This window comes from Trichomycterus rosablanca, chromosome 9 (assembly GCF_030014385.1).
Source record: "Trichomycterus rosablanca isolate fTriRos1 chromosome 9, fTriRos1.hap1, whole genome shotgun sequence".
NCBI lineage: Eukaryota > Metazoa > Chordata > Actinopteri > Siluriformes > Trichomycteridae > Trichomycterus > Trichomycterus rosablanca.
Window position 1 is genome coordinate 39,905,435 of NC_085996.1, and position 12,655 is coordinate 39,918,089.

Below are 12,655 nucleotides of genomic sequence, written 5' to 3' on the forward strand. Positions count from 1 at the left end.
ATCGACGCCGTGGCCGCCGGCCAGCGCCGTCCGGGGCGTTAGCGACCGGGGCGACTCGGAGCACCTGGGGTTCGGCGGGAGGGGGTCATGGGCGCATTATTTCGTCCAGGGAAAACACATTAAGCCGTGCCCTTCCTCTCTGTTTAAAAATGCGCTCTTGGAAGCGGCGGCGCTCAGGCGTGCCAAGCTCCTTATAAGGAAGAATCGAGTCCGGAGCGGCTGTAATCTCTCAAGCCCCATAAAAACGCTCCAGATCTTCCCATCCAGGCTCAAACCCATTTGCCCGGGGTTGAAGGTCGATGAAAGAGACACGCGGGCACAATAGCCTGGCATCGACATCAACCGGATGCCAGCGTTAATCCTGCAGTGAGGGACGACGGGTTTGGAACGGACGCTGTGTTCAAAACAAACATCAGAAGCGAGACTTGGCCGCGTCCCTACAATCCAGACTGAACCTCTATCCTGGTCAGGGTCGCAGTGGGTCCGGTGCATTGCCCGAAAGGCAGGAAACCACACAGACAGGTCCAGACAGGTTGCCAGTCCATGACATACTAAACACAAAGGAACTCCAGTTAGCCTGACTGCAAGTTTCTGGACTGTAGGAGGAAACCCACACAGACACGGGAGGAACTCCGGCTGCCCTGCTGGGAATCGAACCCAGGACCTTCTTGCTCTAAGGCGAGCCACTGTGTCACCCCCATCAATACATGATAAGAATTGTAGGTACTCTTTGGGGAAGGGGGAACATATCAGTGCACCCCTAGTGCCAATCCAAGTCTGGATCAATAGGTGCCAAAGCGTGCCAAATTAGATACGAATAAATGATTCGCTGTGGCGCCACCTAATGGGAGCAAGACATTCAGCCTTGGTACCAAATATTCTAGTACCAGTACCAAAGGTCTAGATCTGGTACCAGCGATCTCTGCTTTAGTACCCGATATTCCAGGTCCAAACTAAAGGTACCAGTACCAAAGACTGCAGTTTCAATACTAACCTCCATTTAACGGACAAAATCTGTAAACCCGAATGTCCGATCTGATCGTTTATAATCCCAGTGAGAAGCGTCCTGAGACCTGTAGTTCAGTGATCGTCCACTAGGCGGTGCACGTCTCTGTTTACATGAGCGTTTGGCTTTATTTTGTCAGGAGTCTCGCTCTGTTCTCGCCTTTTTCTGCAGTCCCCACTCTCCTCCACCACACACGGTAAATACAATTTCTCCCCAGTACAGCAGTTTAAATCCTTATTTACAGGTTTTACATGACACGGCAGCCTGGGCGTGGACGATAATGGGCTCGTCCGAGGGTGGGGGTGCCGTAGGGATTCCTGAGAACTGCCGCCTGGTGCAGGTGAAAAGAAGCGGTCACTAATGCATGTGTGTCGGAGGGGGGCGACCCTCTTCGGTCAGCAGCAGAGGAAGATAAGATAAAAGTGATTAGGGAATTGGATACGACCACACTGGGGGAGAAAATACAAAATGCTTTTTTAAGTGCTTCAGAGATTTCAGTCTCGACCCATTTAAGGTAAAATCAGTTTCATGGCTTTTTTTTTTATAATGAACAGTCAGTGTTAGAAACAAACCAGAGAGGCAGACGGGTTCAGGCCCCACCTACACCCCAGCCCGTCTCTCTCTCTCCACCCCTCAGCATTCTTTCACTCATAAACTCTCAGCCACGCAGAACAAAACTCCCAGAGCCCGTCGTTACCCAGCCGAGCTGCGAGGACCCGAGAGAGGACCCGAGTGAGGACGTTACAGCGCCCAGGCACAGGTAAGACTCACCACTGATCACACGCTAACCGGTGCAGTGACCAGACCCAGCTAACTGCGTCACACATTTTCACCCGCACGTTTAACACTGAGTGATTTATCCAGGAGGGAGGAGATATGAGGAGCAAACGGACGATTAAGTCTGTAAATAAATAAATAAATAAATACATAATAAACAGTGGCAACCTGATAGTGGTGGGACTTAAACCAGCAACCTTTCACTATTACTAGTCCAGTACTTTAACCACCAGGCTACAACTGCCCATTATTTCTTTGGAAGTTGTTTATTATCCCACTGATGATGGATTTTGGTACGAGTGCTTCATCCAGAAACGAAACATGACGAGTAAACAGAAGTCGTTTCTACCCACGTCTTTATATAAATAAATAACAGTAATAATGATAAACGCTTTTTCCATAGTGGTGACACTTTTAATCAGCATCACGTCCACGTTAAACACCAGAACACTAACCTGTACACGTTTAGCTGAGGTGTCTGTATTATTATTATTATTATTATTATTTATTACATTTTCAGTATTTAGCAGATGCTTTTATCCAAAGTGATTTACAGTACCGTTACAGTGCACAATCTAAGCAATTGAGCATTAAGGGCCTTGCTCAAGGGCCCAACAGTGGCAACCTGATAATGGTGGGGCTTGAACAAGCTACCTTTCGATTACTACTCCAGTACCTTAAGCACTAGGTTACAACTGCCCTTTATTATTATTATTATTATCATTTTAATTACTATCATCATTTTTATTATTATTATTTTTGATTTTATTATTATTATCATTATTATTATTATTATAATTTTTGTTATTATTATTATTGTTAGGATTATTATTATTATCATTTCATTATAATTATTTTATTACTATTATCATTTCATTATTATTATTATTTTTATTATCATTATTATTGTTATTTTTGTCATTATTGTTACTATTATTTCATTATTATTATTATTATTATTATCATTACCATTTTTATTATAATTACTTTCATTTAATTATTATTATTTTTTATTATTATTATTATTATCATTATTTTATTATTATTATCATTATTATATTTATTATTATTATTATTATCATTTCATTATTATTATTATCAATTTATTATTATTATTTAATAATTATTAATATTATTATTATTATTATCATTTTATTATTATTATATTATATTATATAATATATTTATTATTATTATTATTATCAATTTATTATTATTTAATAATAATTATTATTAATATTATTATTATTATTATTATCATTTTATTATTATTATTTTATTATTATTATTATTATTATCATTTTGTTATTATTATTTTATTATTATTATTATTATATTATTATTATTATTATCACTTTGTTATTATTATTTTGTTATTATTATTATTATTATTATTATTATTATTAGTATTAAACAGAATTCTAAATGATTTCTGTTCTGTAAACATTTATATTTAAACATTTATAATGTCTTATACACATTGTATGGAAGTTATTTAGGATCCTGCTGATGATGGATTTTATCATGAGCACTTTATCCAGCCTGAGGAACAAAATATGACGAGCAAACACAATATAAAGTCTGTAAATAAATAAATAAATAAATAAATAAATAAATAAATAAATAAATAAATCATTTAAAAATGAACCACTTATTCTACACTAGAATCCAGATCACACAGATCACACAGAGCTGGTCGGGCTCCTGTACTGACAGTGATCAGGGATTCATCATTACTGCTGCAGTTACGCCCTCTGCTGGCTGATCGATGGTACTGCACTGAACAGAGACGGGGGATAAAGGAGATCAGTGCGTGACTCTCCGTGCGCTATACACATGGTGCAGGTCGGTGCAGCACACGTGTCAGAACGGGTGTGTGTTAGTCACCTGAAGTTAGTTACCTGAATTTTAACAGGCACATAAAAAAAAAAAATGAACATGTACACGAGCGCCCCCTTGTGGAGGCTTTACGTTACACCTTGTAAACCACAGTGGGACCAGATTGCCACCGTTTTTATTAAATATATTTCGTTTTGATGTGTTGTCTGAACCAAACTTTAAATCCCCGGATCTGCGCCACACATTGCTCCTCGATGGCGTCATGGAAAGTTGAGTGAGGGGGCTGGACTAACGGCCTCGAGGGGGCTTCGCTCGAGCAGGAAAACAACACACACACACACACACACACACACACAGGGGCTTGGGAAATGTGCCGGCAGCTTTTGGGTGGATTTCCATCTTGGGTTTGATCCTCGGCTCCTGGCAGGTTTTCAGATGATGAAGAGTCGAGCCCGTAAGCCAGCAGCTCCAGTTCCATGTAAGGCTGCGTTTTCCTCACCAGTAACGTGTGCACTGGGAGAGATCACCCCCATCTCCTCGCCTGCCCTCCTTCCCCACTAGTGAAATTATCACCCACCGCGCGCCACTCTGGTAGTGGAATGTTTATGGGTGGCAGGGTTGGCACACACCTCGGAGGCTTGGCCTGGTCGCTCACACCGCAGCCTGTCAGGGTGACTCTGATAAGGCTGTCGACACGCTAACGGGGCGCTAACGCCGGGACTCTGGGTCACTCGAAGGGCGCGTTCACATGACAAGCGGCAGGTCGCAGGTTTAAGCCCCACGACAGCCTGGTTGTCACTGTCGGGCCCTTGAGCGAGGCCCTTAATGCTCAATTGCTTAGATTGTGTTACTGTCACGGTACTAAAGTCACTTTGGATAAAGCGTTCGCCAAATACAGAAAATGTGAACGTAATATTATCTGTTTATAGGCTGTGGTAGCTCAGGGGTTAAGGTACTGCCTCACATCTGCTGTTGGGCCCCTGAGCGAGGCCCTCAGCCCTTGATTGCTCAAAATGTCAAAATGTATTCAGTCATAATTGTAAGTCGCTTTAGAGAAAAGCGTCTGCTAAGTTGTGGCAGTTGAAGCCTTGGTTGAACTCTTGGTTCAAACTCTGCCAGGTTGTCACTGTCGGGCCCCAGAGCGAGGCCCTTAACCCTTAATTGCTCAAACCGTACACTGTCACAGTACTTACAGTGTATCACAAAAGTGAGTACACCCCTCACATTTCTGCAGATATTTAAGTATATCTTTTCATGGGACAACACTGACAAAATGACACTTTGACACAATGAAAAGTAGTCTGTGTGCAGCTTATATAACAGTGTAAATTTATTCTTCCCTCAAAATAACTCAATATACAGCCATTAATGTCTAAACCACCGGCAACAAAAGTGAGTACACCCCTTAGTGAAAGTTCCTGAAGTGTCAATATTTTGTGTGGCCACCATTATTTCCCAGAACTGCCTTAACTCTCCTGGGCATGGAGTTTACCAGAGCTTCACAGGTTGCCACTGGAATGCTTTTCCACTCCTCCATGACGACATCACGGAGCTGGCGGATATTCGAGACTTTGCGCTCTTCCACCTTCCGCTTGAGGATGCCCCAAATATGTTCTATTGGGTTTAGGTCTGGAGACATGCTTGGCCAGTCCATCACCTTTACCCTCAGCCTCTTCAATAAAGCAGTGGTCGTCTTAGAGGTGTGTTTGGGGTCATTATCATGCTGGAACACTGCCCTGCGACCCAGTTTCCGGAGGGAGGGGATCATGCTCTGCTTCAGTATTTCACAGTACATATTGGAGTTCATGTGTCCCTCAATGAAATGTAACTCCCCAACACCTGCTGCACTCATGCAGCCCCAGACCATGGCATTCCCACCACCATGCTTGACTGTAGGCATGACACACTTATCTTTGTACTCCTCACCTGATTGCCGCCACACATGCTTGAGACCATCTGAACCAAACAAATTAATCTTGGTCTCATCAGACCATAGGACATGGTTCCAGTAATCCATGTCCTTTGTTGACATGTCTTCAGCAAACTGTTTGCAGGCTTTCTTGTGTAGAGACTTCAGAAGAGGCTTCCTTCTGGGGTGACAGCCATGCAGACCAATTTGATGTAGTGTGCGGCGTATGGTCTGAGCACTGACAGGCTGACCCCCCACCTTTTCAATCTCTGCAGCAATGCTGACAGCACTCCTGCGCCTATCTTTCAAAGACAGCAGTTGGATGTGACGCTGAGCACGTGCACTCAGCTTCTTTGGACGACCAACGCGAGGTCTGTTCTGAGTGGACCCTGCTCTTTTAAAACGCTGGATGATTTTGGCCACTGTGCTGCAGCTCAGTTTCAGGGTGTTGGCAATCTTCTTGTAGCGCAACAATTCGTCTTTTAAGATCCTCAGAGAGTTCTTTGCCATGAGGTGCCATGTTGGAACTTTCAGTGACCAGTATGAGAGAGTGTGAGAGCTGTACTACTAAATTGAACACACCTGCTCCCTATGCACACCTGAGACCTAGTAACACTAACGAGTCACATGACATTTTGGAGGGAAAATGACAAGCAGTGCTCAATTTGGACATTTAGGGGTGTAGTCTCTTAGGGGTGTACTCACTTTTGTTGCCGGTGGTTTAGACATTAATGGCTGTATATTGAGTTATTTTGAGGGAAGAATAAATTTACACTGTTATATAAGCTGCACACAGACTACTTTTCATTGTGTCAAAGTGTCATTTTGTCAGTGTTGTCCCATGAAAAGATATACTTAAATGTCTGCAGAAATGTGAGGGGTGTACTCACTTTTGTGATACACTGTAAGTCACTTTGGATAAAAGCGTCTCCTATATACAGAAAATGTAAACGTAATATTATCTGTTTATAGGCTGTGGTAGCTCAGGGGTTAAGGTACTGCCTCACTTCTGCTGTTGGGCCCCTAAGCGAGGCCCTCAACCCCAATGTCAAAATGTATTTAGTCATAATTATAAGTCTCTTCAAGGGAGCTAAGTTGTGGCAGTTGTAGCCTAGGTCTGGGTTCAAACCCTGCCAGGTTGCCACTGTTGGGCCCTTAAGCGAGGCCCTTAACCCTTAATTGCTCAGATACTACACTGTCACGGTACTTAAGCCACTTTGGACAAAAGCTTCTGCTAACTAACATAATATAATATAAAAGAGAGCTAGAGGGCGCCCACAGGTTAACTGGAGATGCTAAATTGCCCTGTGATGGACTGGCGACCTGTCCAGGGTGTTTCCTATCTTTCGCTGGGTGAATTGCACCCACTGCAACCCTGACCAGGATAAAGTGATGGTCAAGCAGACTATAAATAAATAAAAGTATGAATATTATACACTGTGATGTGGTTTTAGCTGATATAAAACACGGCTTTAATAAACATAGTGTTTCTATTTTAAACGCTACTTCATGTTAATCACGTCAGCTTTGAGTTAATCTAGTTAAAATACCGCCTGTAGGTCGGTTTAATCTCCAGACGGGCGAGTTAAACCGGACAAACACTCCAAACCAAACCAAAACCAGTCCTGTGTGATAAATGAAGCACTTAACCGTGACACACGGGCGGCATCGCTGCCAGCCGTCGCCCTCACGAGGAAACACAGAGCTAAAGCCCGGCTCCAAAACTCCAGCACATCAACGGCACTAAACAGGAGGTGATGAGTTCTCGACGGGTCCGGGAGTAAACACAGACCACATTTCTGTTCCCGGACGCCCCTGTGCGGCGATAAACAAAGGTCACTTACTAAGAATAAGCTTCGGCGGGGGCGCAGGGGCGGCCGATAGTAAATGCCAGCCGGGATTTTTTTGTTATTATTCGAGGAAGCGGGACTCGCTCGGGAACTTTCGGAGACCAGGTGAACCGGAGGCGTGTGAGGGGGGGGGGGAGATGAGCGCCTCTCCGAAACAACACCGAGGCGTCTGTAATGGAGTATCTCATCCTTTAGTTTAGCGCGTGATGGATGATAGCACGAGCGGCGCTGTGATGCCTGAATCATCAGGAGTTCGTATTTATAAATAAATCCTGAGATTAGTCCCGGACTCCTGAGCTTCTGATTCTGAAGAGATGAATCAGAACTCCTGCTGTTGTGTAGAGGTACTGATGGATTAATGCTAAAGCTGTGAGGATTTACTGTCAGACAGATTTATTACTCAGGTACACACCCTACAACACATCACAGGACACGGAACACAGGAAAGAGAACATAGGACAGTACATGGGGCACAGAACACAGGATGGGACACAGGACACAGAACATGGGACACAGACCACGGGATAGAACATGGGGCACAGAACACATGATGGGACACAGAACACAGATAATGTGACAAAGAACATGGGACACAGAACACAGAAAACTAAACACAGAACACAGGATAGAACACGGGACAGAACACAGAACACGGGACAGAACACAGGAAACTAAACACAGGACACAGAACATCGAACACAGAACATGGGACACAAAATACAGAACACAGGATTGAACATGGGACAGAACACAGAACACGGGAAACTAAACACAGAACACAGAACACAGGACGGGACACGAGACAGAGAACTTGGGACACAGAACTCTACTGTATTTAACTCTCTCCCGGGTTAGAAATCGTTCAGAAGCTAAATAGAACTAACAGAGTTCAGAATAAACTACAGCATGATCGTACAGCCGGTGGTGCTATCAGCCAGTCAGGCATTTACATCTTTCAGCAGACGCTTTTACTGGGACGGTATACAGTCTCAGCAATTGAGGATTGAGGACCTTGCTCAAGGGCCCAACAGTGGCAACCTGGCAGTGGTGGGGTTTAAACCTGCTACACCTGCCCTACGGCCGACACGCAGACACGATTGGCTGTGTCTGAGGGGGGTAACCGAGGCACCACGATGATCGGCGTCCTGCTAAAAGAACGTAACGGATAAAAATGAGGATACGAGATGAAACGGGTTCGGACCTCGCGAGCCGAGTCGGACGCTTGCATGCGACTCCTGCACGGTCTCATCTCCTGTGCATGCGTTCTCATTCGGCTCTTCTGCTGCTCCCTCTATCAGCTCCGTGGACCTGACCGCGCCCGGAGCGCCACCTTCACCACCCCCCCTCCGTCCCGGCGCGCTCCTCTGCACCCCCGTGCTCCTCCGCCTCCGAGCCTCCGCGCACCACCCCGGCATGGAGAAGGTGCAGCACATGACGCGCGCGGCCATCAGGAGGGCGTCCGCCATGGAGGTGCCGCCGCAGGCCAGGCAGAACCTGCAGGACCTGTTCGTCAACTTCTGCCTCATCCTCATCTGCCTGCTGCTCATCTACATCATCGTCCTGCTCATGTGAGGGGGAGAACAGGGGACACGGACTCCGTCGGGGGGGGCGGGAGAGGGGCCGTTTTTATTTAGGAGGGTCGTCTGTGTGACTTTAATGCATGCTGCATGATCCGTCTCACTGCTGTCTGTACATGATGCACGTACGAGGAAGCTGAGCGCCACGCCACGCCCGTTTAACCCACATCACATCCACACCCCGCCCTGAAGCTCGTGCACTGTACCAGCTCACTGTGATCAACACTGAGACTACAATAAACTAAGTGATGTGAATGTCTGTGAAGCACTTTCTTCCTCTCTAGGACTCCCCACCACACTAATGACATTAATACACTCCGGCACACGCTCAAACCCACTCACACCCACTCACGGCATACATATTAGTCTTACAGTTTTACATTTGCAGCATTTATCACTATTTTCAACACAATGAGAGTAAGGGAGGGTTAAGGGCCTCGCTCAGGGGTCCAACAGCGAAACAGAGACCTTTACGTCACTAGTCTAGAATCAGAGCATTTGACACAGGACCGAGAAGACAGGACACAGAACATAGAACACAGAACAGGACATAGAATAACTGACAGCATCTCACAAAGGACCCAATACAAATAGAGAGCCAAGGAGGGTTAAGGGCCTCGCTCAGGGGTCCAACAGTGAAACAGCCTCCTTTACATCACTAGTCTAGAATCCTAGCTGTTGACACAGAACCAAGAGGAAAGGACACAGGACAAAGACATAGAACAACAGCGTCTTACAAAGAATTCAATACAAAGAGCGTAAGGCAGGGTTAAGGGCCTCGCTCAGGGGTCCAACAGCCAAACAGTGACCTTTACATCACTAGTCTAGAATCTAAGCATTTTACACAGGACAGAGAACACATAACCAAGGACACAAGACACAAAATTCAGGACACAAGACAATTTACAGCATCTTACAAAAGACTCCATACAAAGAGTTAAGGGCCTCGCTCAGGGGTCCAACAGCCAAACAGTGACCTTTACATCACACGTTAACACAGGACACAGAATACAGAACATGGGACACAAGACATGGAACACGAGATACAGAATAACTTACAAAGGACTCAACACAAAAAGAGTAAGGGAGGGTCAAGGGCCTCGCTCAGGGGTCCAACAGCAATACAGTGACCTTTTAATCACTGGTCTAGGATCTTAGCCGTTGACCCAGGGCCGAGAGAACAGGACAGATTAAAGAACAAAGAACACAAGACACAGAACAGTGAATACCGGACACAGGACATAGAACAACAGCGTCTCAATACATCTCAAGGACTTAATACAAAAAGAGCAAGGGAGGGTTTAGGGCCTCGCTCAGGGGTCCAACAGTAAAACAGAGACCTTTACATCACTGGTCCAGAATCTTAGCCAATGACACAGGACCAAAAAGACAAGACACAGAGTACAGAGTACAGGACACAGAACAACTAACAGCGTCTTACAAATGACTCCATATAAAAAGAGCAAGGGAGGGTTTAGGGCCTCGCTCAGGGGTCCAACAGCAATACAGTAACCCTTTACATAATTAGTCTAGAATCTAAGCTGCTGACACAGAACCGAGAAGACAGGACACAGAACGACTTACAGCGTCTCACAAAGGACTCACTAACGGTAGAAGCCTTGGGATTGATTGGCGGCATTGATAGAGTGGGCGACACTGATAAAAAATAAAATAAATGAACGAAGCGCCCGGCCAGTCAGGACGTGTTTAGTGTCTGGTGACCGTACTGAAGCTATAAAGCAGCTATCATGATCAGGGTAGCAGTGCGCCTGGACCATGCGTACACAAAGGCAGGAATCCATTCTGGGCATCAGGGGTACAATGGAATCGTAAGTCACTTTAAATCAGGGATTTTCAAACCTTGGGTGTCGCAGAGAAAACTAATTTTGACTGTCACATAAACCTTGTACGTGAGCGCACCCTTGTGGAGGCTTTATGTTACATCTTGTAAACTACACGATTAAAAAAAACAAAATGCAACGTTTCTTTCAAATAAGAAGGCGTCTGTGGAGCGTGCACACGTCCTCCAGCAGAGGAAGAGGAACTGGCTACGACTAAACTGGGAGAAAAAAGGGAAAAATGTAGAAATAAAATAGTAAACAAAACTTTTCTGATTTGGGATCATATTTAAACTTTATTTTATAGGGCAGCTGTAGCCTTGCAGGTAAGATACTGGACTAGTAATCGAAAGGTCGCTGGTTCAAGCCCCACCACTGTCAGGTTGTTACTGTTGGGCCCTTGAGAAACTCTCGCTCACAAACCAACAGTCATAAATCAAAGTTATTTTATTTATTACGTGCTCTTTATTTATCCTTGACGTCGTTTAGCTCATTCCACGTATGAAGGATGGACTAGTTGGTGCCACCTCGTCCGTCTCCCCCACACGAGTGCCTCGCTGCCAGCCTACCCCCCCACCGACCCGCTCCGGGCCCCCGGGACGGCAAAAATGGACCTGATCAGCAACCGCGGCCTGAACCTGCTGCTGAACTTCCTGCTGATCGTCGTTGTGCTGCTGTTCATGCTCATCCTCGTCAAGCTCATGTGACCCGGATCACTGCAGAGAGGGGGTCACCCGGGGGCCCCCGGTCCGGGCCCTCGCTCCCTGGAGCGCCGGTTTGGCTGTGATCATGGTTTGAAGCCCTGCTTTAAGACTAAATGCTTGTTGGAGACACATTTTTTGGGTCCATTATTAATCATAAGGATTGACGTTTGCATCCTTAAATGCATCTAGATCAGAGGTGGGGGGTTATATTCTGCAGGGGGTCACATGAGAATCTGGAGTTACACTCAATTCTACTCAATATTTATTTTATTTCTTTATAAAACAGCAGTAAATTGTGAGTTCTGATCAGCTGTTACTGGTGTAAATAGATCCTACGATCAGGCCGTGAAAATAAGAAGCAGCAGAATAAAACATCCACATTATTTCACTATTTAATCCACTTTCACTAAAACAAGTGTGAACAAAATTAAATTAACGTTACACAGCGTGCTACTGCTATTTAGTTCCGAGTCTAATCACCTTATACGCTGTTTTTAATCCTTCGTTATTTATTGTTGGAAAATCTTTGAATGGTCCTGACCGCTTGTTGCGTTTGCAGTTTAGCTGGTGAAGCTCGAGATGTGACGTTCTGCATCTGTTTCTCTACAGTGTTAGTGTGTGTTGTGCTGGTATGAGTGGATTAAACACCTCACTGTCACTGCTGGACTGAGAATCGTCCACCAACCAAAAACATCCAGCCGACAGCGCCCCGTGGGCAGCGTCCTGTGAGCACTGATGAAGGTCTAGAAGATGAGCGACTCAAACAGCAGCAATAGATGAGCGATCGTCTCTGACTTTACATCTACAAGGTGGACCGACTAGGTAGGAGCGTCTAATAGAGTGGACGGTGAGTGGACACGGTGTTTAAAAACTCCAGCAGCGCTGCTGTGTCTGATCCACTCATACCAGCACAACACACACTAACACACCACCATCCAAATAATACCTGCTCTGTGGGGGTCCTGACCATTGAAGAACAGGGTGAAAGGGGGTAACAAAGCATGCAGAGAAACAGATGGACTACAGTCAGTAATTGTAGAACTACAAAGTGCTTCTATATGGTAAGTGGAGCTGATAAAATGGACAGTGAGTGTAGAAACGAGGAGGTGGTTTATTTAATTACACCTGATTTACCACCGGGCCGGGTACGATGCC

The 12,655-nt window shown here is 45.2% G+C and overlaps 2 protein-coding genes across 3 annotated transcripts in view; one reads left to right on the forward strand and one right to left on the reverse strand.

The window, feature by feature from the left end:
- cep85l (centrosomal protein 85, like) overlaps nt 1-12,655 on the reverse strand; it is a 56,676-nt gene that overhangs the window by 14,213 nt on the left and 29,808 nt on the right. The window lies entirely within an intron of this gene.
- Nucleotides 1,568-9,213, forward strand: pln (phospholamban). Its single transcript, XM_063002427.1, has 2 exons — nt 1,568-1,766; nt 8,680-9,213. The coding sequence occupies exon 2, from the start codon at nt 8,795-8,797 to the stop codon at nt 8,951-8,953; it is 159 nt and encodes a 52-aa protein (XP_062858497.1). The 5' UTR covers nt 1,568-1,766; nt 8,680-8,794; the 3' UTR covers nt 8,954-9,213.

Bases quoted from the DNA above. Each gene is read 5' to 3' on its own strand.
- pln (XM_063002427.1), top strand. From the start codon at position 8,795: ATGGAGAAGGTGCAGCACATGACGCGCGCGGCCATCAGGAGGGCGTCC.